This window comes from Ovis aries, chromosome 24 (assembly GCF_016772045.2).
Source record: "Ovis aries strain OAR_USU_Benz2616 breed Rambouillet chromosome 24, ARS-UI_Ramb_v3.0, whole genome shotgun sequence".
Taxonomy (NCBI): Eukaryota; Metazoa; Chordata; class Mammalia; order Artiodactyla; family Bovidae; genus Ovis; species Ovis aries.
Window position 1 is genome coordinate 20,398,630 of NC_056077.1, and position 25,945 is coordinate 20,424,574.

Here is a 25,945-nt window from a genome sequence, read left to right on the forward strand (position 1 = left end):
ATTAAATGTGGAACAATGGCACTGGAGAATGGATAACCCAGAGGCGGGTGGAGGATGCAAGAAATGAAGGGTAGATAGATGGGTGGAAGGGAGGAAAGAAAGATACAGAATGAACTGGATGGATGAAAAGCTGGATGGATTAAGTGGAAAGACAATGTCGGTGAACAGATGAACGGACAGAAAGCAGTTTTAAATTGGTAGAAGCCTGGATGAATAGACAGATGGATGGAAGAGTAGGTGGGAAAATGAATAGATGGAAAGAGAGGAAGCGGGGAGGGAAGGAAGGAGGGCAGGAGGAAAGAAGCAGGAGGCAGGCTGAACAGAAGGGACCGCGTGGGAGAGGACATGGATGGATAGGTGGGTGGAAGAAAGAAACACCCTTTCTTGGGGTTCAAGACGTCTATGCTGGCAGGACCCGGCCCAGCACGCAGGACGTTCCTGCCCTCTCCCCACCAGCATCGTGGCCCATTTCACCCTTCGACCGGCCTCGGTTTCCCCATCTGGGAAGAGCCTGCGTGTCGCCGCCTTAGAGACCAAGGTTGTGGGGCAGGCAGCAGGATCCGGGGAAACAGGCGAGGGGCGGGCGCGGGGCGGGGCCCGAAGCCGCGGCCGGCCCCGCCCCGTGGAGGCGGAGACCCCGTGGAGGCGGAGGCCTCGCAGCACCCGGCTCAGCGTCTAGAGCAACCGCAGCGCGGGCGCGGCCGAGATCACTCAGCACCGCGGGAGCCTGGCCAGGTGAGCGCCGCTGGGGCGCCGGGCCCTGGGCGCGGGGAGGGGGCGCGCGCAGCAGCCGCAGCAGGCAGGACCCGCCCGAAGCTGCCCAGCAGGAGGCTTTCAACATGGGATGGGTTGCCCCTCTCCTACCCAGCCAGCGGGGGTGATGGGTCTGGAGTGGTCCCCGACCCTCTCCCTGTTGCCTTTCACCCGACCCCGCTTTGGGTCCCTAGCGACCTGGATCCAGGGCCAGCCGTTCACTGAGACTCTATCAAAGTTCGCAAATGTTCTCTGAGCCTCAGTTTCCCTCCCCGATGATGGGGGCGGTAAGCCTCCGCTGCACAAGGCTGCTGGGAGGATTGAATGCTGCAGTGCCGGGCCAGCTCGGCGCTTAGCCCTAAGCTCCCATAGGCAGAACAGCTCCCAGGGGTTTCATTCATTCAGCGGCTGTTTAGTGACAGCCTGCTTTGTCCCAGTCACAGGACTGGGTGGGGGCCACGGACACTACTTGATCCAAGCCCTCCTGGTGCATGTGTGCCAGTGGCCTGTGAGGGCCTTGCCATCGGTGAGGTGGACAGGGCAGCCAGGGTCATGTGGGTTCATCGGGCAGGCGTGGATGCTGAGGTGCAGTAAGGTTAGAAGGACCTTGCCCAAGGGCGCACCTGGGAAATTCGACCTGCAGCAGGGTCCCAACCTTTGTCACAGAAAGCATCCGCATAAGATAGAAAAATACTCTGGTGCCGCAGACTCTTTCCCAGCAGAGTGCCATGGCCTGGTAGAGAAGGGTTCCACTCTGTGGTTCCCTTCCCCCTCCTGCTGGGGGACCTGGACTCATACTCTGTGACGACTGAGATCTGGGGTGTCTCCCCTCCCTGTTACAGCCGTGAGTGCCAGGGCTTGTATGGTGCCTGACTATATCCCTCACTCAGAACTATGGCCAGCAGGACAGTGACAGAGGAGACTAGAAGATACCATACAGCGGTCCCAGACTCTGCCCTGTGACCACCACCAGCAACACCTGTGGGCTCATCGCTCAGTCGCACATTTGCACCTGTTCTTTTTTAAATTTATCTTAAATGGAAGGATAATTACTTTACAATATTGTGTTGGTTTCTGCCATACAGCAGCATGTATCAGCCATAGGTGTACATATGTCCCCTCCCTCGCACTTGTTCTTTTTTTATAGCCATTATGTGCCACGCGGAGCAGAGTTTACCTCTCTCTGTATCCACAGGGCCTGGCACACTCTGGTAGACCCAGAGTACACAGTACACATTGCTGCTGTTATTAATGATGATAATGGTGATCCAGCCTGTGGTCCAGCCTCATCCTCAGGTGGAGCAGGAGGCAGGGGGTGAGATGATGGTGACAGTGACTGACAGCCTGGCTCGCTTTAAGTCTTGAGTGAGGAGGACAGGATCCTCAGAGCTGGACCCCAAGGACTGCAGACCATATCCTGAAGCCCGCAGGGGGTTGGGCAAGCCTTGTGGTGTCAGCCAGCTGTACAGCTGGGAACCTGGGAGAACCAGAAGCAGCAGTTGCCAGGGCAGAGGTGGTCCAGCCCTTGTACAAGTTACCAAGGCCCTTTGGATCCCATGTAGCTCCTCCCTTCTTTCCTCCTCCAGGAAGCTCTCCCCATTTCCCCATCAGAAAGCAGTGACCACCGCGCCACTCCCCACCCCGCCCCCCAGTCAGGTGGCACAGTTTGATCCGTCTCCCTCTAATACTGCATGGGAACCGGGCTTTTAAGGAGCTGGTCGAGAAGTCGGGAATGCTTGGTGTAAATCTCAGCCATGTGGTGTGGCTTTGGGCCTTGGGTTCCTGAGCTGTGAATCCCAAGACCCTGGCTGCTTTGTCTCTGACTCTCTGAGGAAGGCAGCAGCCACCTTGGAAGTTCTCAAGATTCCAACAGGGATAGATTTGGGAACTCAGAGGGTCTCTAATTCCCACCAGCCAGTCCCCTAGGCCCCCAAGAGTCTGATAATCCACAGGACTCAAGACAGCTCTAGAGCATATGCTCTTCTGTTTTTCCCTACAGGTGGATAGATCCCGCGTCCACATGGCTCAGTAGAAGATGAAGCCCAACCCGGCAGGCTTCTCCCCAGAGGCCTGCAAAGCTGCAGGACGGGGCCAGCAGAGCTGCCCTGTCTGCCAGGCCTGGGTTGGGGTCTCAGGTCTGGGGAATGTGTCTGGACCTGGGCTGGGGTCTGGTGTAGTTCTAGAACCTGGATCAAGGCCTGGTGCTGCTACAGAACATGGGCCAGGGACTGGAGCAATGTTGGGCCCTGGGCAGGGGCCTAGTGATGTTCTGGGACCCAGACAAGGGTCTGGAGCAATGTCGGGCCCCGGGCAGGGGCCTAGTGATGTTCTGGGACCCAGACAAGGGTCTGGAGCAGTGTCGGGCCCCGGGCAGGGGCCTAGTGATGTTCTCGGACCCAGACAAGGGTCTGGAGCAGTGTCGGGTCCTGGGCAGCGGCCTACTGCTGCTTCAGGAGTTGGGTCAGTGTCTAATTTAGGAGCTTCACCTTCCCCTGGCCAAGAGGTAGGGCCTGGACCCAGGCGGGGATCAGGAGCTGGGCAAAGACCCAGTGAGCCAATAACAATCCCAACACCAGATCAACAGCAGAAGACTCAGGCCACCCCTGGGCAGGCCTCGAGGCAGAAGGTTGTGGTCACCGGAGGAGCAGGCTACCTGGGCTTTAGCCTGGGTTCCAGCCTGGCCAAGAGCGGCACTTCTGTCATCCTGCTCGACCTCCGCAGACCCCAGTGGGAGCTGTGCCCAGGGACCGAGTTCATCCAGGTGCAGTGATGAGGTCTTGGGGGACAGGCGGGGGGCAGGCTGGTGGTGGAGGTCAGGGGTTGGTGTCTGATGTGTAACCAGTGGCTGGTAGTGAAGAGCACAGGCTCTAGAGTCAGACTCCAGCTCCCAACTGGGCTGCCACGGCCACAGGGCCCCATACCTCTGAGCCTCATGTCTTCATCCACGGGAAGGGGACACCAACAGTATCTGCTTCACTAGAGACTTGTGGGGAGTTGAGGAGACAGTGCACGTAAAACTCTGAGCACGCTCTCTGTGACTTAGCTCCATAGAGGGGGCTGATGATGATGAAGACGGACGCCCAGTGGAATCATCTAGTAAATCCTGCCCCACAGCTTGTTCGGGCTCTGCAGATGCTGGGCCTGGGTGGGGTCAGGGGGCTGGCTCTGGGACCTGCCACAGCTGTAACGTCTGATTACCTTGGGCCCAGACCTCCTACCTCCGTGTCTTTCTGCTGTTTCAGGCTGATGTCCGCAGTGCAGAAGCCCTGCACCGTACCTTCAAAGGGGTGGACTGTGTTTTCCACGTGGCCTCCTACGGAATGTCTGGTGCTGAGCAGGTGAGACCCCCCCACACACACAATGGGCTTAGGTCTTGGCTCTGCCCGCCCCCCTAATCCCTGCGCATTCATTATCCTCTTCACCTATTCCCAGGAGGGTTTGGGCTACATTTGGCCCATGAGACCAAGTGCCAGTTCTGCTATTGTCTAGCTGTGTGACTAGGAAAGTTAAGTTAACTTCTCTGAGCCTCTGTTTCTTCATCTGTTAAGTGAAGACACAGCTAGAGCTAATGTCACATCCTCCCCAGAGAGCAGTGTAACAGTATCTGTCAAAGCATACAACAGCCTTTGATTCAGAAACTACACTTACTTATGTATTTGCAGCATTGGTTTCAATAACAAAACAGGAACTAACCAAAATGCCCAACTACTGGGGACTATTTAAATAAATTGTGATATAGCCTAACAATGAACTTCTATGCAGCCATTCACAAGAAGGTGAAAGAATGAGGTAACTTACTATGTGCTGATAACAGAACAATTTCCAAGGTATGAAAACACATTTGACACTTTTTTTTTTTAATAAAAGGCATATACTCACATTTGTATTAGAAATGGGAGAGGAATTTTTCTTCGTTGCATACTAGTTTTACTGTTTGAGTGGTTAACAACTGCAACAAGAATAAATAGAGCTTGAAAATCAGTATGGAACCCACTTTCCTGTGTGGTTGTAGGGATTAAATGAGATGTAAAGGCTTCGCTGTGTCCCTGACACACAAGCAACTCTCACTGTGGCCCAATTGATATTATTTTTCATACCTCTCACTGGGATAGACGGCAGTATTACTGTCTCTGTCTTGCGGATAAGGAAGCTGAAACATCTAGAGCCAGGAAGCAATCCAACATATTTGAGGCTCTTTTCTGTGTGAAGCCCTGCATCAGGTCCTCTCATGGGGCCTATTAAATCCTGCCAACCATCCAAGGGACTCTTCCCTCACTTTATAGGTGAGGGAGCTGACTGCCAGATGGGGGGTGGAGACTCCCCAGTAGCCCAGGCAAATGGGAGGAGAGAGGGGCACTAGAGCCCAGGGCCCCCACACTACCAGGGGCCCCTCGGTACCCCTGCCTCTGAGCTGCAGCCCCCCACCCTGCCCCACCCAAGCCCAGCCACACGGCCGCAGCTACAGGGCTGAGACAGCACCTCGACTCTCGCACCTCTGTCTTGCCTTTTAGCTGCAAAAAGAGCAGATTGAGTCTATAAACGTTGGAGGCACCAAACTAGTGATCGATGGTAGGCGCTCAGAGCAGAGTGTGACCCGCTGTGTGTTTGCCGTTTCTTTCTTCACCTGGGCTGCTGCAGGCCCAGCTCTGGGGGACAGAGCAGGGGGACAAAGGTGGGAACCTCCTCCCACCCCCTGCCCTCCCCCGTGGAGGGTCTGTGGGCAGCGCTTCCTTCCTGTTCTACAGGCGTGCCCAGGCCCTGGCATGGGGCTCAGTGTGACCTCAGTGTGTCTGGGGGCATAGAAGTGGAGTTTGTGCAGAGGGCTTAGCGGTTGGGAGCAAGAAAAGCTGCTGAAATTCCAAATGAGAAGACCCACCTCGGGGCTCTCTGGGCATGTCCTGCCTTGTCCTCCATCCTGTTTTTCTCTCTGATTCTAGAGTGTATTTTCCTTATGTCCCCACTGAGTGAGACTTTCTTCTGACCTGTCCTTGGCAAGGCAGCCACACTGAGAAGGAAGAGTGAGGCAGCCTGGCCCCCAGGGACTCTCAGAGCAGGGGGGTGACCCCTTCCCAAGTTAAGGGAAGGAGGCCCTTCCCTCCTGAGGCAGGATGTGTGCTGGAGGGTGGGTGGAGGCCTCATCCAAGGAGGTCCCCAGGGGCACCCCTCAGACAACTCCCTGCTCACATCAGCGCTGTGTGTGTGTGTGTGTGTGTATGTGTGTGTGTGTGTGTGTTGCTGTGTGACCTGTCGCTGCAGTTTGTGTCCGCCAGCGGGTTCCAAGGCTTGTCTACACCAGCACCGTCAATGTCGCATTCGGCGGGAAGCCTATAGAACAAGGCGATGAGGACTCTGTGCCATATTTCCCACTGGAGAAGGTACCTGGTTTCTGGGAGAGGTGGGCAGGGTGGACCTGGGACCCACAGTTCAAAGGGCAGGGATGGGCAGAGCCAGGGTCAACTTCACAACTCAGGGTGAGACCCAGGAACAGAGAGTTCCCAAACGACATGGTTCAAGCCCTCTCCTACTTCAGTCATGCCTGCAAGGGCTTTGAAATCACACCAACCTGGGCTTGAACCAGCAAAGCAACTTTCTACTGTGGGACTCTGAGAAAATCACTTCACTTGGAGGCTCTCCTTCTTCACCTGGGCATGATAACACCACTCTGTGGGGATGTGGAGAGCTGGAAACGAGACGATTATGTGAAAATGCCACGTGAGCACGAGGATTCCATGTAAACGGTCCATCTGACACGCATCCAGCATCCACATCCCAACGCAGCCGATGTCCCAGGGCAGGCGATTTGGCTGACGGGAAGCTCCATTGTTACTGCTCTGAACTCTCTCCTCTGTTTGTGGTTCCCACCTGGAGGGAGAGGAGCGGCGGGAGGGCTCCTTGGCCATTTCCCAGTGGGGGTCCCAGAAGTGAACTCCCGTATGGTCAGAAGCAAAAGTGCAGCCCTGGGGCCAGGAGGGCTGGGCAGTGTGATCAGCAGTATCCCTGACCCCATCTGGAGGCTCTATTCTCCCTGTCCCTGAATAGCACACAGACCACTACTCCCGAACCAAAGCCATCGCTGACCAGTTGATCCTCATGGCCAATGGGACGCCTCTCCCAGGTAAGTACTGGGGGCCTGCTCACAGCCAACATGTGTGTCCCCCACTGCCTCCCTGAAGCACATGAGCCGTTCTCGCTTTTGCCTGGTATGTTTCTGAGGCCCAGCTTCCTTCTAAAGGACACTTTCCCAGGGCCTTGGACATTCATCATCCGACAAATTCTGAGTACCCACACCCAACAGGGATACAGCCTGGAAAACATCAGACCCAGTCTCTGCCCTCACGTTGCTCATGGTCTGGTGGGGAGACACTTGGGTTAGCCCAAGTCTAACCCTCTTTTCTGCCACATAGGAGAGCATCCAGTTTGGGAGAATCCTCTTCTAGATAAAAAGAGTACAAATTTCTGAATATGTAGTGAGGTGTGGTGCTTTGGAAGGGCTGTGCAAGGGAGGGACGCTTCAGGAACTCCCAGAAAAATTGGCCTCGGCTGCCCAACTGGATTGCCTCTTCTTATCATACTGTCATAAAGAAATAATAATAGAATAAGGACAGGTGGCAGCATGGTGCAGTGGCTAAACACCCACGTACTGGCATCAGACTGAACTGAGTTCAAATCCTAGCTCCACCACCTTTCAGCAAAAGTCTCCTATCTCTTGACAGCATTTGTATAAGAGACCCAGTTTCTTTCCAAACTTGGGAGTCAAATATATTCAGATAAAGTCCTTGCTATCCAAATTATATTTGCTTTCTGAAATTCAGAAACTAAAAAGAATCAGAAAAGCTGGTTTCTCTCACTGTTTAAACTCAGGAGCCAAGTGGATTTAGAGGGTGAAGGTTGCTCAGTATCATAATCCCCAAATTTACAGGAGAGAAAACTGAGGCTAAGAGGTTAACTGACCTAGATCAAGGTCACACAGCTCTTAGGTGGCAGAGGTGGGGTTTGAAAAAAACCCTGTCCCCCCAGGGGAGTTTAACACTAGAGCCTGGGGCTTAACCACTGAGCTCCACTTAGCTGAGGCTGAGTGGTCTCTGAACATGAACACTTTCCCCTAAAATCCTCCCCACCTCACCCCCTCACCCTGGGCCTGTCAGGCCTCAGTTATTTATCCCAGAGGGAACATCCAGCTGGGTTTCCCAGGAGTTTGGGCCTGTGCAGTAGAATTCTATCAAGGTTGGACCGGTGCTCCTACAAGTCAGACACCTAATCCTCCAGCTGAGAATTATTTATACAAGCATCCCCAGCTTTCCATGGTCAGGACAGTCATGGATACCCTGGGCCCCACCCCTCTGTGATGTAGCCGCCCAGTGCCCCACTGGTCAATGTCAGCTGCAGCCCGACCAGCCTTCCCCCAACCCCCATCCCATGCCCAGGTGACCCAGAGTTTAAAATTAGCTCCAGGCTATCTACAGAAAAGCTCACTTGATACCTGCCTCACAGGAGGCCTGCCACAGTCTCCCTGGGTAATTTCCAGTCCCTGCTCCCCCAGCTGGTCCCTGAGACACTCTGCCTCTAGCCTGGCATGGAGCAGCCTGGGCCCTGTAGCACAGTCTTGAGACTTGCAGACCCCAGCTCCGCGTGAAGGCGCTGTGTCTTCACGTCTCTGGGTGTGTGCGTGTCCTGGGGAAAGAAAAGAAGGAAAGAGAAGTCGCTCAGTCGTGTCCGACTCTTTGCGGCCCCAAGGACTGTAGCCCACCAGGCTCCTCCATCCATGGATTTCTCCAGGCAAGAATACTGGAGTGAGTTGCCATTTCAAATCACCACTAACCTGGTGGCTCGAAACAGCAGAAATTTCTTCTCTCATGGTTCCCATAGTTCACAGTCAGATGTCTGAAAGCCAAGTGTCATTTGGGCTGCGCTCCCTCCAGGAGCATGTGGGAGAATCCTTCCTTGACTCTTCCGGCTTCTGGTGGCTCCAGGAGCTCAGGGTCCTTCTCTGGTGTGTGGCTGCGTCACTTGGTGTTGGTCTCTGCCTCTGTCTTCATGTGGCCTCTCCTCTTCTCCCTCTGTGAGTCTCTTATAAGGCCACCTGACACTGGATTTAAGGCTCGACAGGATAATCCAGGATAGTTTCATGTTTAGATTCTTAATTTTATCAGCAAAGACCCCTTTTCCAAGTAGAGTAGCATCCATGGGTTCCAGGACACAGACATAACTTTTCGGGGCCCACCATTCAACCCACTATACTGGGCTTCATTGTTAAGTGAGGGTGTTGGAGAAGGAACAGTCAGGGTGGCTATGGAGCAATCAGGAGCAGGCTATGACCTGGTGATACCATCCCTGGCTAATTTATGAAGAAAAGGGAATTTATACTGGAAGGATATGTGATAGCTTCTGGAAAATATCATCCAGAAAAATGACCTCCAGGGTTTAGAAATGACAGGGTTGGGGTGATTCCAGGGACCTGGGAGGCAGGAGCTGGTGATCAGTCTCTCAGGGTGAGCCCACTCTTAGGATTTTAGATCCCACGTTAGTCAGATGCACAAAGTTATGTTCCTGGGTGAGAAGATGGCATTGGCTCAGCCTGGGTCCTGGAATGCCACCTCAGAGAAGAGAAGTGTATCTAGACTGACATTCCCCTCCACCCCCAGATCTGGTGCAAAGGGGAAGGAGCTCCCAAAGAAAGGTGGGCTTCTGGTCCCGGAGGATGGCATACACTCAGCTCCCCAAACTGGGAACAGGCTGCTTGGGGAACCTGAGCCTTGGGGTAGTGGGACATCTACCAGGAGGCACTATCTCAGTTAAGGAGATGGGGTTGGGAGTCAAATAATTTACAAATAGTAACTGAAAAAATTTTTAAATGAATTAGAATAAATTAAACAAACAAAAAAATAGAATAAATTGAAAATTTTGTAGACTTTCTTAAGACTTGAATATGTTTGGGACAGCTCTTCAGGTTATATACCCTTAGACCTCCCCCCACAGGGTGACAGGCTCCCACTTCCACCAATGGGGACCCCTCAACAGATAATTTGGGAAGCCCTGGACTAAGCCCTATCTTAGTCTGGAGACTCTACTGATACAGCAGAGAGGGGGAACAGACCTCCAGCTTTCATGCTGATGGCTCTAGTCTTTTCCTTTCTGGTTGTCTGGAAAGGGTAACTGCAACCACTGGCTACAAAGCATCCATTTTCCAGGTGAAGAGACCAAGACAGAGAGCCGAGGGTCAGGGAGCTAAGTTGTTAGTATTGTGTCACCAGAGGTGTTGGTGGAAAGAGCTTGAACCTGGATCTCCATCTCAGCTTTACTAGGTTGAGCTGTGTGCCCCTAGGCAAATCACATCTCTTCTTTGAGCCTTGGCTCCTTTATCCATAAAACAGGGATAATAGCTCCCACCTCATAGGGCTGCCTGGAGGGGAAAATTCCAGGCTTACCAGAGCACCAGATGAGAGCGCCAGATGCATAGTAAAACCTCTCTGAGAGCCCTATGGACCTTACCTGTGACTAGAAGAAAGAAAGAGCTACAGCTATTGGCATGAGGGCATGTGGGTCTATGCACATCTGTAAAATGGGCACAGTAGGACTCTCGTGGGAGTCAAAGCAATCACGTCCATCAGAGCTGGTTAAACTCTCATAGGCCACGCACACAGGTGTTGCCTCTGTTACTGGCCTGTGAGTTTTGTGAGTTCAGGGACCATTTCTTGGTCCTCCTGGGATTCTTCACAGCATCCATCCCAGGACCCAGTGCAGAGCAGGTGGGGAGGGGGATGATTCTCAATAGTGTTTGTTGAATGACTAGCTGATCTACTGAGAGAATAATTAATTGAATGAGAAAACTCCAAGGACCTGCCTATCCCACTAAACTGTCCAGGTAAGGACCAAGAGATGTGGACAGCCTTTCTATCCCCCTTCCTGCTCATCCACCCCTTCCTAGGCCCCTGACTGCGCTCCCCTGTGTCATAGGAGGAGGCTCTCTGAGGACATGCGTACTCCGACCCCCAGGGATCTACGGCCCCGAGGAGCAGAGGCACCTGCCCCGTGTGGCGGTACGTTGTTCCAACCAGAGGCCGGAGGCATGGGGGGATCCTGGCTGAAATTGTGTGAATGAGGACCCATGGTCCCCATGTCAGTCTTGGGTCAGTGCCCCAGCGAGGGACCCTCAGTTCTGGGAGCACTCCTGCCCCCACCAGGCCCACCAGGAACAGAGCTCTTAGGGTACTCCAGCCAGGCCTGGTACCCATAGAGAAGACATGGAGTTACAACCCCAGAGAGGCAGAGGAAACTGTTACCCTGCTCAGATGTAGGCTCCCTGAGGGCCAGAGGGCTCATCTCATGCTGCTGGCACCAGGGTCTTCACCCAGAAAGCCCCTCTCCAAACAAGGCTGGGTGCCAGGGATATGGCTGCAAGGGGCTCTGGATCCTGTCCTCAGATTTCTCACAGCCTAGTCAGGGAGACAGGTGCCACAGTCACAGATTCAGAGTGGTAAGGGCTGAGGTGAGAGGGAGAAGACGGAAGGATAGCAGAGAGGGCCTGGCAGGGGAGGTCCAGGAGGGCTTCCTGGAGGAAGTGATAGCTGTGCTGTTTGAATAGGGAATGAGCTAACCAAGCAAAGGGGGTAGTGAAGAGAAGGTGATCCAAATAGAGGAGAGAGTTTGGGCACAATGCTGGAAATGAAAACCAGTTCCAGGTTTGTGGATGTACTTCCCTGGTGGCTCAGACGGTAAAGAACCTGCCTGCAACGCAGGAGACCCAGGTTCGAGCTCTGGGTCGGGAAGATCCCTGGAGAAGGGAATGGCTACCCATTCCAGTGTTCTTGCCTGGGAAATCCCATGGACAGAGGAGCCTGGTGGACTACAGTCCATGGAGTCAGAAAGAGTTGGACACAATTGAGTGACTAACAGTCGACAAAATAGACAATTCTGCCCCCCTTCCTGTGGGCTTTATATTCTCACAGGAGGAGAGACGGAATAAACACCTTTCATGACAAGGAATATTCGAAGGTGCTGGGGACTGTGGAGAAGGAGGAAAAGTGCAATGGGGTTGGGGAAAGCTAGGGTGCCAACAGTCAGGGAGCCTCTTCGAGCAGGGACACTGAGCACCTTGAGGTGACCCAGTCTATCACACAGGTAGGCAGAACCTTCCAGGCAGAAGGCACGGGAGGTCCAAAGCCCTGAGGCGTGAACCTGCTGGCATGTTCCAGGCAGGAGGCCGAGGGCTGGAGCTGAGTGAGACCACGGGGTTCGGTGGGAGACAGATCAGAGAGTAGCTGGGTCCAGAGCAGAAGGGTCTCCTTAGCCATCTGACCTGCCAGCAAGGCGTCCCGAAGGTTCTGAGCAGGGGAGACGTGGTTTGACTTTGGATTCAAAAAGATCCCCAGCTGCATGGAGAACAGCCCACAGGGGCTGAGGGTGGAAGCGGGGGACCAGTTAGGCTATTTCAGTGTCCAGGTGAGAGAGGGGGGTGGCAGTCAAGGCAGGGAGGAGTGGCTAGATGCTGGACTGATTGTAGCAGCTGAGACAGCTGGGTTTACAGATGGGTTGGGTGCAGAGAGGGAGGGAGGCGACAGCCAGAGGGGGCTGCGGAGCTTTGGCCTTAGCCCTGGGTGCTGTGGGCTGAGGGAAAGCAGGGGTGGCCAGTTGGGGTCGGGCACTCACAGGACAGGGCAAGTCTGCCTCGTCTATCTGGCAACCAAATGGGCCACCAAGTGGAGATGTCTGTCAGGAAGGTTTAGTGGGGCTGGGAGAGGTCTGGCCTGAAGCTAGAAATTTGGGAGCCATCTGCACGGAGATGGAATTAAAAGCCATTCCAGGCTTCATCTGTGTTTCTCACCCTGTGCCCTCTCCACCAGAGCTACATTAAGAAGAGGTTGTTCATGTTCCGATTTGGGGACCGACGGTCTCGGATGAACTGGGTCCACGTTCGCAATCTGGTGCAGGCACACGTGCTGGCCGCCGAAGCCCTCACCGCCGCCAAGGGCCACGTGGCCGTGAGTCTCCTGCAGTGCTCCCCCTCCTTACCCCCCAGGCTGCAGGTAGGCGCCCCCCATCCCTAGGGGATTCCTGGCTCACACACAGCAGGTCTCCCCAGCTCAAGTTGCCTCATGGGCTTCTCAGCCCAGGAAAGCTGAGGGGTGGCTGATCCTTCTTAGAGCATCGTTAGCTCCTGATGACCCTGGGAGGCAGGTGTTGCTGATCCCAGAGTGACAGTCACCAAATGCTAAGCATGTTACATATATTGTTATAGTTCACCTTTAGAACAGCCCAAGAGGGAGATCCCATTATTATGCTCCCATTTCTCAGATGAAGAAACTGAGGCACAGAGAGTTTAAGTGACTCCGTCAAGGTCATACAGCTAGTCAGCTGGCAGCCCCAGAATGCAAAGGGACTTGTTCAGATCTTTCTCCAGGGCTGCTCGGGAGAATGGGGAGTTGGGGTAGCTGCTAGGAGCCATCAGGAGGACGGGGTCTGGTGATGGCCCTGTGCCTGACATCCCCCTCCCCACGTGTCCCCTCAGAGTGGGCAGGCGTACTACATCAATGACGGGGAGAGCGTCAACCTCTTCGAGTGGATGGCTCCACTGGTAGGTGCCCAGACAATGCCACCAACCCAAGTGAGAATTCCAGGATCCCCACGTCTTCTTTCCCTGTCACTTTTCCTCCTTCCAAAAGCTCAGAAGGTTTCACATTAAAGGCCAGCTCTGGCAACCGTGTCCACTTGGGAGGCACTGGAACTGGGTCATGACCACCCCTTCAGGAGGCCAGGAGCTCCCCGAGTTTGCCACAGTCCTTCTCAGCGTGTGTCCTGATTTATGTGGATGTCTTGTGAAGTTTGGCTTGTGGGACCCCCACCTCCGTACTATATAGGGAGGCCTGTAATTCATGGGGTCTCAAAGAGTCGGACACGACTGAGCGACTGAACTGAACTGAACTGAACTGAACTGAAAGAGCTAAGTAGAAGGTGGACAAAGCACAAAGGGAGGCGCTGCCCACCCTCCTCCCCACTCTGAGAATCCCGGCCTCCTCTCCCAGCAGCTTACAGACTCCTTGAAGCAGTCGACCAGAAACCCCACACTGGAGGATATATATCTTTAGGGGCTCTTTGCATGTCAACTTTTAACAACTTTATTGAGATATAATTTATAGACCATACAGTTCACCTATTGAAAGTATACAAGCCAGTGGTTTTTAGTAATTTAAGAGTTGTCTGACCATCACCAAAACACACTTTAGAACATTTCATCACCTTCCCCAAAAAGCACCCCTCCAAAAACCAGACTCTTTAGCTGTCATTTCTGTTTCCGTCCCATCCCACCCCACCCCTAGCCACAGGCAATCACTAACCTCATCCCGGCTTCTATAGACTTGCCTGTTCTGGACATTTCCTATGAACAGAATCATACAATGTTTGGGCTCCGTGCTAAGTTTCTTTCATTTAGCATAATGTTTTCAAGGTTCATCCATGTTGTGGGTGTGTCATGTCAGTGATGCATTCTTTTTTATTACCAAAAAAAAAAAATATTCCGTTCAGTGGATATGCCAGATTTTGTTAATCCATTCATCAGTGGATAGAAATTTCAGTTTTCCATTTGCGGGCTGTTATCAGTAATGCTATTATGAACATTTGTGTATAAATGGTTGTGTGGAGATACGTTCTCATTTCTCTTGGGTCTACACCTGGCAGTGGAATTCCTGGGTCATACATTCCCAGGTGGTGCTGGTGGTAAAGAATCTGCCTGCCAGTGCTAAAGATGTGGGTTTGATCCCTGGGGCGGGAAGATTCCCCTGAAGGAGGGCATGGCAACCCATCCAGTATTCTTGCCTGGAGACTCCCCAAGGACAGAGGAGCCTGGCGGGCTACCGTGAATTCTATATAAGTGCCTTAGAGTGTGTTTGGGTGAAGCAGATGTAAAAAACTAAATGATGGGAATGAGCCCATAAAAAAAAAAAAAAAAAACCCACTCTGCAGCCAGTTCCCACTTAGTTTTCCAGGTTATAGCATGGATTTCATTTATTGACTGGTGTAAACGTAGGGCTGGCTGTGGGGTCTGCCCGCTCTGGTGGGCAGCTGAGGAGGGGCCAGGAGGTGCTCTGATAACTCTGGGGTAAAGGCAGTGTGTGGCCTCTGCAACGCTAGCCCTTCAGGTTCTGTTTTCTCGACTCAAGCCATGTTTCCTTGCAGTTTGAGAAGCTGGGGTACAGCCAGCCCTGGATCCAGGTTCCTACTTCCTGGGTTTACCTGTCAGGTAAGGAAGGGAGTGTGTGTGTGTGTGTGTGTGTGTGTGTGAGAAAACCCTCCATGTGCCAGAGGTACATGCATTGTTGTCCCCGTGTTCAGTCACTCAGTTGTGTCAGACTCTTTGTGACCCCATGGACGGCAGCATGCCAGGCTTCCCTGTCCTTCACTATCTCCCAGAGCTTGCTCAAACTCATGTCCATCGAGTTGGTGAGGCCATCCAACTATCTTATCCTCTGTCATCCCCTTCTCCTGCCTTCCATCTTTCCCAGCATCAGGGTCTTTTCTAATGAGTCATCTCTTCACATCAGGTGGCCAAAGTATTGGAGTTTCAGCTTCAGCATCAGTCTTTCCAATGAATATTCAGGATTGATTTCCTTTAGGATTGACTGGTTTGATCTCCTTGCTGTTCAAGGGACTCTCGAGAATCTTCTCCAACACCACAGTTCAGAAAGCATCAAGGCATTACCTCATTTTAAACCCAGAGCCAGGACCTAGCTGAGATGAGTGGGGCCATGAGGGCGCAAAATTTAAGGAAACCTGCACTCTTAGGAGTCAAATGCTCCAAGCCTGATCTGCACTTGCCCAGCCCTGAGAGCAAGTGCCTCTTTAAATTTGCCCTCGAGGCACCTTACTCCCCTCACCCTAGTCCTGGCCCTGTTTAAAGTCTATCCCACTTGCCAGGTAGGTGTGATTAGGCCCATTGTAAAGATGAGGCACCTGAGGCCCCGAGAGGTTAGCAGCCTGCCCACAGTGCCATGCTGAGAAAGCAGGAGAGGCAGAATTCACACTGGGCTCGGCTGACTCCATAGCCCACTCCCAGCCCCACTGCTGTGCTGGAAGGTGCTAAGCCAGGCAGAAGAGAGGCTGCCCCATCCACCAAGGTCAGCCTGGAGTTAAGGCTGCTTTGGGACATGTGGAGGTTCAGTTTTGACCCTGGCCCTTTCCTGGTGGCTCAACAGTAAAGAATCTGCCTGCAGTGCAGGAAACCCAGGCTTGATCCCTGGGTGGGGAAGATCCCCTGGAGAAGGGAATGACAACCCACTCCAGTATTCTTGCTTGGAGAATTCCATGGACAGAGGATCCTGGCGGGCTACAGTCCATAGGATTGCAAAGAGTCAGACACGACTGAGCGACCAACACTTTCACTTTCTCCTCCTCACCCTGAAGGTCAGTCTCTGCTCTCACGCCCCAGTGTCTCTCTGCTGGCCTCCTTCCAGCTGGAATGCTGAGCGTGTGTCAGGCATGGAGTGATCAGCCCCAGGGGATAAGTGGCCCTTCAGTCACAGATAACTGAGTTCCTGGAAAATCTCAGCTGGATCTGTTGCTCTTCAAGAGCACTGGGATGCTTGCCATTGAAAGCTGGGGTTTACAGACTTCTGTCCCCCAGGGCACTGGCACAGAATGGCTTCCCCTGCACAGCATCGCCCCCAAGAGTGACACTCCTGACCCCCAGCTGAGAAAACTTCAACTGCAGGTTCTGACAGTTTTAGTGAGTTATCTATAAATTCCCAGTTCCCAGTGAGCTAACTGTAACTCAGTGCTTCGTACCCTTGGCTGCACGGTAGAATCACCTGGGAGCTTTTAAAATCTAGAAATGCCTCAGCCACATCCCAGACCTATTATCTCAGCATTCTGCAGGTACAAAAGGGTGGGGGAAGCTGGAACATTTTTTAAAAAGTGATCCAGTATAAAGCTCATGTTGAGTTCAATTCACTGCCCCAACTTCTTTCTCTCTGACTCGAGAGAGCATACTGGCACAGAAGTGAGTGAGAGAGACATGCCTGTAGATATCACTTTGAATCCGCTCAGATTTATTTTAAGATGTCAGGCTTATAATATTAATAACAACTTACTTGTGACATATTTCATCACCAAGCAAGGTGCCCCAGGCTGTGCTGAGAAACTGATATAAAGGAATCCCAAGAACAGGAAAATGTTGGCAAAGTGAAGATTACCCCTAGCAAAGCAAACAATGCCCCCCCAGCTGACTTGCCCCTGAGAGCCTCCCCGGAGTCTGTGAAGAGCAGGCACCTGTTCATGGTCCCTCTCTCCCCACACAGCCACGGTGATGGAGTATTTGCATCTGGCCCTGAGGCCCATCTGCAGCCTGCCGCCGCTGCTCACCCGGAGTGAGGTAAGTGGGCTGCTGTGAGGGGAGCCCCTGTGCCCTGGTGCCCCTCACTTGCCTTCTGCCCCTTCTCCACTCCCACTCTGACACCATAACTGGATGCTTGTCTAAGGTCTCAGAACCTCCTATGTGTGCCCATATCTAGAGCCATCTCCTTTATCATGTCCCAGCCTCTGGCCTTTGGCTTAGGCTGTGCTCTCTTGATCTGAAGGGTGACAGCTCCAAGCCCTTTCTTCATCACTGTCATTTCACTCATAAGCAGCTTGCCTTCCCAGCCAGACTGGAGGCTCCTGAAGGCAGGTTCCATGACATGAACCTTCTGGAATGTCTCTACTCCCCAACAGCTGTCACTGTGCACACACAGCCTGTTGATTCAAGGCTCACAGTTTGAGGCTCACAATCCCTGCTCACTGAATAAGTATATATTAATTAAGGACCTACTGTGTTAAGGACACTGTTCTCAAATAATGATGATGCATTTTCTATTTGCATATAGAGTTTAAAAGAGATGTTTTGTTTTTATTTAAACATTACTTTTTCATTTCTTTCTTTATTCTTAGGTGCACTAGGTCTTCGTCGATATATGCAGGCTTTCTCTAGTTGTGATGAGCAGGGGCTACTCCTCCTGAGGAGCACCTGCTCAAGGTGTAGGGGCTTCAGTAGTTACAACACACAAGCTCAGCAGCTGTGGCTCATGGACCCTAGGGCACATGGGCTTTAGTTGCTCTGAGGCATGTGGAACATTCCCAGATCAGGGATTGAACCCATGTCCCCTGCATTAGCAGGCAGATGCTTATCCACTGTACCAGCAGGGAAGTCCTAAAAGAGAGGATGTTTTAATGCAGATCATAAATAGTAAAGCAACAGTGGTGTTTGGTGTTACTTTCAAAATCCTTCTTCTCTCATTTGACTGTCCCTGATGCACTGCTAAGTTAGGAAGGCCAAAAAGATTAGTATCTTATTTAATGGTGGAAAAACTGTGAGCATGAGAGTGAGCCAATCACTGATTGGTTCAAGACTTCCTAGGTGGTTCAGTGGTAAAGAATTCGCCTGCCAATGCAGGAGACACAGAAGATGTGGGTTCGATCCCTGGGCCAAGAAGATCCCCTGGAGGAGGAAATGGCAAACCACACTGTATTTTTGGCTGGAAAATCCCATGGCCAGAGGAACCTGGTAGGCTACCATCCGCAGGGTCCCAAAGAGTTGGACACAACTGAGTATGCATACACGCACCAAGGTCCCACCTAGAATTGACTTCACACTCAAAGCTCAGTGCTCCCCACCTCAGAGAATCAAGAATGGGCCATGGAAAGAAGCAGTTCCCTATGCTTTCTGCTTTTAACCATCTAGACTAGCAGAGAAAAGAGAAAAATAAAAATAGGGACCATCTGTTGTGTGATGCGGAGAAGGCAATGGCACCCCACTCCAGTACTCTTGCCTGGAAAATCCCATGGATGGACGAGCCTGGTAGGCTGCAGTCCATGAGGTCGCTAAGAGTCGGACACGACTGAGTGACTTCACTTTTGTGACTTCACTTTCACTTTTCACTTTCATGCATTGGAGAAGGAAATGGCAGCCCACTCCAGTGTTCTTGCGTGGAGAATCCCAGGGACGGAGGAGCCTGGTAGGAGGCCGTCTATGGGGTCGCACAGAGTCAGACACGACTGAAGCGACTTAGCAGCAGCATTGTGTGATGATGAAATACCTGGCACTGTGTTTCTCATTTAATCTTGACAACCACTATGCACTGTGGATTCTGTTATCACTTCCATGTACAGAGAGGAAATGAAACACATGGCTAGGGTAGGGGGAGAGGGTAAAATAAACTGCCCATCACCATTTGCTTATGTAGCAGCATTGAGATTCGAACCCAGACCAGACCTAAAAGATTCCAAGCTTAACCATTAGCTTGTGAAATGTCAGGAATCATATTCACATAAAATAGCTGCCAAGGTACTGCTGAATTGTGGTCGGGCTGGGAGCTGGCTCCTCTTTCTCTCCCCTTACTTGAGGTTTCCTTGTTCAATTTTGGAGTAAAGCACCCTAGTTAGTTGTGAAGTTTCTGGGCACCGTGGCTCTGGCGCCCTCTGCTGGCCAGTCTATAACATACTAACGAGCCTTCTAGTTGACTTCATAGCCTTTTTTCATTCATTTCAGCCATTGTTCTAAGGAATGAAGGTAGGACTGACCTTACTTCCTATTCGCATATACTGTTTAAAAGAGAGGATTTTTGTTGTTGTTGTTGAATAGTTGATTTACAATGTCTTAATTACTGCTATACAGCAAAGTGATTCAGTTATATATCCTTACTTTGTTTTTTAAATATTCTTTTCCATTATGGTTTGGGGCTTCCCTTGTGGCTCAGCTAGTAAAGAATCTGCCTGCAGTGCAGGAGACCTGGGTTGGAGACCTGGGTTTGATCCCTGGGTTGGGAAGATCCCCTGGAGAAGGGAACGGCTACCCACTCCAGTATTCTGGCCTGGAGAATTCCATGGACTGTATAAATCCATGGGGTCGCAAACAGTTGGACAAGACTGAGCAACTTTCAAATATATATAGTCTGGGGGGAGTGGTGTTGGGTCTTTGTTGCTGCATGCAGTCTTTCTCTAGTTGCAATGAGCGGGGACTACTCTTCTTTCTGATGCCCAGGCTTCTCACTGGAGTGGCTTCTCTTGCTGTGCAGCACAGGCTCTAGGTATATAGGCTTCAGTAGTTGCAGCAGAGGAGCTCAGTAGTTGCAGCCTGTGGGCCCTAGAGTGCGGGCTCAGTAGTTGGAGCCCACGGGCTTTAGCTGCTCTTTGGCACATGGAATCTTCCTGGACCAGGGATCAAACCCATGTCCCCTGCATTGGCAGGTGGATTCTTATCCACTGTACCACCACGGATGTCCATATCATAGAATATTGAACATAATTCTCTGTGCTATACAGGCCCTTGTTGTTTATTAAGAGAGGATGTTTTAATGCAGATTATAAACAGTAATAATCTGTTAATCCCTGGTAGCTCAGCCAGTAGAGTCCACCTGCAATGAGGGAATCCTGGGTTCGATCCCTTGGTCGGGAAGATCCCCTGGAGAAAGAAATGGCAAACCACTCCAGCATTCTTGCCTGGAGAATTCCATGGACAGAGGAGCCTGGTGGGCTACAGTCCACAAAGAGTTGGACACGACTAAGTGACTAACTCTCACTTTCATAAACAGTAAAGCAACAAGTGGGGTTTGGTATTATTTGCAAAATCCTTCCAGTCCACTCTCTGATTTGACTGTCCTTGATGCTCTGGTAAGTTAGGAAGGGCAAAAAGATTATAATCTCATTTAATGACGAGCTCACAGTCCATCCAAAGAGGAAGACCGCCCAACAACCAGGCAACTCAACACACTGTGATAAGGATTATATCGGGAGAAGTGATGAGAAACTTCAGAGTACACAAAAGAAGCACATAAACCAATTCTGAGGAAGTTAGGGAGGGTTTCCCAAAGGAGGTGATATCCAAGCCTGAGATGTGGGACCACTGTTTATCTAGTTCACAGCTGTATCCCCCAAACCCCTGAACTTGCTAACTGAGGCAAAAAGAGACAAGAACTGGCCTCTCTCCCTCTCTCCCCACACTAGCATCCCAGATCAGGGGCTTGACCCCAAGGGCTGTTACAGGGCCACAGCAGAATCAAGCAGCTAGTGGACACCTTCCCAGTGTTCAGCTGAGGAACTAAAGCAGAAGAAATGAATCAAGTGGGACGGTATCCTCCCAGGCCTAACATAGCAGGGAAAGGCATGGGCTAGAATTTGGCTCCCTGTGTGACCCTGGGCAAGTCAGTTAACCTCTCTGATCAATTTTCAAGAGGAGACGGTGGTATTAGCATTTCAGAAGATTAAATGAGACGAGGCCCAGAAAGAATTTAGTCCTACAGGCACAAGGTGCTAGTTCAGCAGTTGTTAGCTGTCAGTACTACCTTTGAAGCCTGTGGGCCCCAAGACTTCTGCCAGCAGGGAAGGTTGCTCAGATCCTGGAGAGTTATCACTTCTGCATAATTGAATTCCTCTCTTAGGGAAGCTTAGTTAATCAGCAAGGGAGTGAAAACTGTGCCCTGGGACCTGCCTGCCCAGACTCGATCTGGAGCTGTGGGCTGAAAAGCTCAGGGTGTCCCCTGGAGACACTTGTTTCCGGAGAGCTGCACCCAGGCTACAGGCAGAATATATCAAGGTCCTCCTGAGCCCCAGCATCTTCTAGGCCAGGGAATGGAGTGCACAGGTGGGGCCTTTACTTTGGGGGCACTGAGAAATTCAGTAGGGTGAGGAGATGCCGAAAAGACATCGGGGAGGCGACACCCTCAAAGAAAACGGGGGCAGAAGAGAGAAAGGAAGTCCTCCCCATGAGAACATCGAAGGCGCAAGATCCAACACTTTGGGAGGTCCTTTTAAATCGCTGTGCGATGCAAGGGGAATCCCTACCATCTCCCGTCCCAGTAAAATAAGGTTGCCTCCCACGCCCACTAGTCCCGCTCTGCGGCTGTCCCGCCTCTCCCCTCAGGTGCGCAGTGTGGCCGTGACACACACCTTCCAGATCGCCAAGGCCCGCGCCCAGCTTGGCTACGTGCCGGACAAGTTCAGCTTCGCGGACGCAGTGGAGCGATATGTGCAGTCAACAGCGGGGCGGACCCGCGGCTCCGCCGCGCGGACGCTCCTGCGGCTGCTGCTCGGGCTGTTGCTGTTCCTTGGCCTGCTAGTCCTGGCCCTGCGCTTCCTAGGCCTGCAGCCGTCCGTCCTCTGACCGTCGTCGCCGGCCCATCCCTGCTCCCGCTTCGCCTTCAGGACTCGGACCAGACCCTGCTCCGCCCTCCGGACTTGGGCGCACCCTGGAGTCCTGGACTTCTCCCTAACACGCCCTCTGGGCTTGGGTCTGCCCGGGGCTCAAATGGCAACCCACTCTAGTATTCTTGCCTGGAGAATTCCATGGATAGAGGAGCCCGGTGGGCCACAGTCCATGGAGTCGCAAGAGTTAGACATGACTTAGCAGCTAAATCGTCATCATCTGGGCCCAGCGTTCTAACCCCGCCCATTCCCCGCCCCCTGGGTTTAGACACGCCCCTTCCCCGCCTCTTGAGTCGTGACCACGCCCCTGCTCCTCCCTTCGGGTCTGGAGCTCCCTCTAGCCTGGAAAGGATGCCACCGGAAGGTCCTAGCCTCTCAGCCTGCTCCGCCTTCCAGGCCTTCTCCCCGTCCCTACCCAGGTCTGACCCGCCCCAGGGTTCTCTCCTGCTGTAGTTCCGCTCTCTTCCTACCTGTAAGCTTGAGCCCGCCCCCTGGTTTCTCCCCAGGGAATTAGCCTTAGCCGTTTGGGTAGGGGCTTCCCAGGTGGTGCTAGTGGTAAAGAACCCGCCTGCCAATGCAGAGACTGGGTTTGATTCCCGGGTCGAGAAGATCCCCTGGAGAAGGAAATGGCAACCCACTCCAGCATTCTTGCCTGAAGAATCCCATGGACAGAGGAGCCTGGCGGACTACAGTCCATAGCGTCGCGAAAAGTCAGACACAACTGAGCAAGCAGGCACGCCCTACCCCTCTGGGTCGGGTCCTTCCCCTCTTCTGCTTGAGATTCGGTCCTAGCCCCGCGCCCTTCCGTCTGGTTCCACCCCCTCCAGTCACATCTCATAGGCGAGTTCTTAGGGCCTGAGCAACTGAACTGCAGCCACTTATGCAAGCTGGGCATACGTTTGCAAGTTTTCGTTGTCTGTTGCTACCTCTCTAGGGACACAGACCCTCCTTGCTGCTCTAACTTCCCTGGGCTTGTCCTCAGATTGGGATCTTGGATTAGATCCATTCTAGGAGCACTGTGTTTCATCCTCTGCTACGCTTACGTTTTGGGTTCTCTCACTCATCAGATCTCCTGTGTGTTGATAGCCAGGGCTGGAAGGAAACCTGAGACCCGGGCTTCTGCCTAGCTCTACTTGGCCTTTTTGGGTTTCTAGGGTATAAGTCTGGGGATGATTCAGCTTAGTAAGCACAGATTTCGGTACCAGAAGGGACATCAGAAAAGAAAAAAAAAATTTTTTTAGGATGATAAAAAGATAAAACCGTCCAGTTAAAAATAAATAAATCCTGGAGGTGTAATATACAGCATGGTTACTATAGTTAATAATGCTATATTGTGTATATGAATGTTTCTGAGAGTAGATCTTAAGTTTTTATCACAAGAAAAATTGTAACTGTGGTGATGGAAGTTAACTAAACATTGTGACCATTTCACAATATATACATATAGCAAATAATTATATTGTACACCAGAAATTAATACAATGTTACATGTCAATTAAATCTCAAAAAAAAACCCCACCCTTTTAAAAGAACTGAATCTGTTGTATGGCAGAAACCAAGGCAATATTGTAAAGCAATTATTCTCCAATTAAAAATAAATAAATTTAAAAAAATTTAAAAACAAATCTCTGGGGAAAATAGCAGTAAATTATAATGGGCATTTTTAGAAATTAATTGGTCATATTTTTTTATTCAATATTGCTTCTATTTGTTCCTGAGGGGGCCAGTAGTGATCACCGTAGTCTTTAATGTTTAAACCACAATATTTCTTAATCCAGCCCTGATCTCCACAGACACAGTGCCTCCCTATTATCTTGGTTTCAGTTGTGGATACCAAAATATTAGTGTGTAAATACACCTGTGTATATATCGTAATATACCCAGGTGGAACTGGCTGATAAAACTATGGGTCCTAGCAGAGAAGGAAACCATCACAAACCTAAAGAAACCCGTGATGGGGAGGAGTAAATATGTTAGTTAGGGCCAACATGGCCCCAGCATGAGTATCAACGGGGTGTCCTCTGCTGAACAATTAAGAAAATCTGTGAAGCAGCTCAAAAATGTGTGCTCCTATTTACTATGTTGAATTGCATGTGTGTATATAATTTTTAAAAACAATAATCCTTTATGTTTTGTGTATGCTTCATTCTTTCTATTTAATGTTTGATAGTGTGAAAGAGCTTTCATCTACATGCTCTAATACTGAATTCTCAGGACCACTCTTACATAGGGCTTATTATTATTCTCATTTTTAAATGAGGAAACTGGGGTTGTCTAACTTGAAAGAGTGGAGGAAGGTGGGGCTTACTGCTCTGCAGGTGGATGAGATGCCCCAGGCCCACTGACCTAAGCATGACCCATAGGTTATTTCTGCTTTTCTGCTCCTTGACCACGGCTTGGGTTGAGCTCTGGGACATATCTCAGTCTGAGATCCACAAACCTTCGGCTAGTTGGGACTGGCAGCCCTTGGGATTTCTTTCTTCTCAGTAACATGCTTGCATTTAAATTCACCTTCCCCTCTGAACTTTCTCTGAGAAATCTGTTCTTAGCAGAAGGAAAATAGGCTTTTACTGCTGACATAATCTAAATCTTTTCTCTACTGACAAACCTCAGCTTGTGAAACTCAAAAGCAAAATCAATTTCTTTGTTTTCTGAATTTCTCTAAATCATCTCTTTCCCTGGTAGTAGAATGTCTAAACCCTGGGATGGGGGCAGTATGGGTCACTCTATCAGAAAGCCTCCTTCCTCTCAAGTGTCTTTAACCAATGGGAAAGGAGGTGGCACCTCCACCCAGCAGAGAAACCAAGTCCCCATGAGGGTTTTAGAGGCTTCCCAGATAACCCACCCTTCATGAGTTTTTTTTTTTTTTAATACTTTTCATATTTTATTTCATTTTAAATTTTTATTGGGGAATAGTTGTTTTACAATGTATCAGTTTCAGGTGTACAGGAAAGTGAATTAGTTATCCATATACATATATCCACCCTTTTAAAGATTCTTTTCCTGTATCAGAGTATTGAGTTTCCTGCACTATACAGTAGGTCCTTATTATCTATTTTATATGTAGTAACATGCAAATGTCAATCTCAGTCTCCTAATTTATCTCTCCCCCCTTCCCCTCTAATAACCATAAGTTTGTTTTCTACATCTGTGACTCTATTCCTTTTATTTTTTTAAGCACTCATTGTTATTTAGTGGCTAAATTGTGACCAGCTCTGTTTGAGACCCCATGGACTGTAGGCCTGCAGGCTCCTCTGTCCATGGAATTTCCCAGGCAAGCATACTGGAATAAGTTGCCATTTCCTTCTCCAGGGGATCTTCCCAACCCAGGGATCCAACCCAAGTCTCCTACGTTGAGGGCAGATTCTTTACCCCTGAGCCACCTGGGAAATTTCATTGTTTTATCAGTTGACAGGGCCTAGAAGTAATAATACCTCAGTATCTAGACTACATCTGGTACCCAGATCTTGTTTCCTTATACCATTCTCCAAAAAAGGGCCCATGATGCCTAAGATAAACGGCAAACTCTGGAACAGGAAACATGTAAGATGAGCCTGGAGCATCTTTTGGTGCCACAAAGTGAGAATGTTTAAAAACAACAACCATGCAATGATGGAGGTATTTGAAAGGACACCTGAGCCAGCTGTAAGAGCTCCCAGTGGCTAAAGATACAACACTTTGAACAAATTATTACTGGGTTATTTCCCAAAATGAATATCCAGGAGTCCTACTGCTGCTGCTAAGTCGCTTCAGTCATGTTCGACTCTGTGCGACCCCATAGACAGCAGCCCACCAGGCTCCCCCGTCCCTGGGATTCTCCAGGCAAGAACACTGGAGTGGGCTGCCATTTCCTTCTCCAGTGCATGAAAGTGAAAAGTGAAAGTGAAGTTGCTCAGTCGTGTGGAATAAATAAATTTAGTAAATGAGGGAAGAGATCAATTTCTTTGTATAGTATTTCAGTTAACTGATGTAAACATTTCACCCTTAAGAATATCACAACTCCACATTGCTATATATAAAATAGATAACT

At 50.9% G+C, this 25,945-nt stretch overlaps 1 protein-coding gene across 1 annotated transcript; it reads left to right on the forward strand.

Moving 5' to 3' along the window:
- The first annotated feature begins 604 nt into the window (after positions 1–604).
- SDR42E2 (short chain dehydrogenase/reductase family 42E, member 2) lies at positions 605–24,487 on the forward strand. The gene is made up of 11 exons (XM_015103890.4): positions 605–3,514; positions 3,996–4,091; positions 5,265–5,322; positions 6,010–6,128; positions 6,793–6,868; positions 10,708–10,790; positions 12,594–12,731; positions 13,259–13,324; positions 14,923–14,986; positions 17,040–17,113; positions 21,635–24,487. The coding sequence occupies exons 1-11, from the start codon at positions 2,789–2,791 to the stop codon at positions 21,872–21,874; spliced, it is 1,740 nt and encodes a 579-aa protein (XP_014959376.3). The 5' UTR covers positions 605–2,788; the 3' UTR covers positions 21,875–24,487.
- The last annotated feature ends 1,458 nt before the right edge of the window (positions 24,488–25,945 follow it).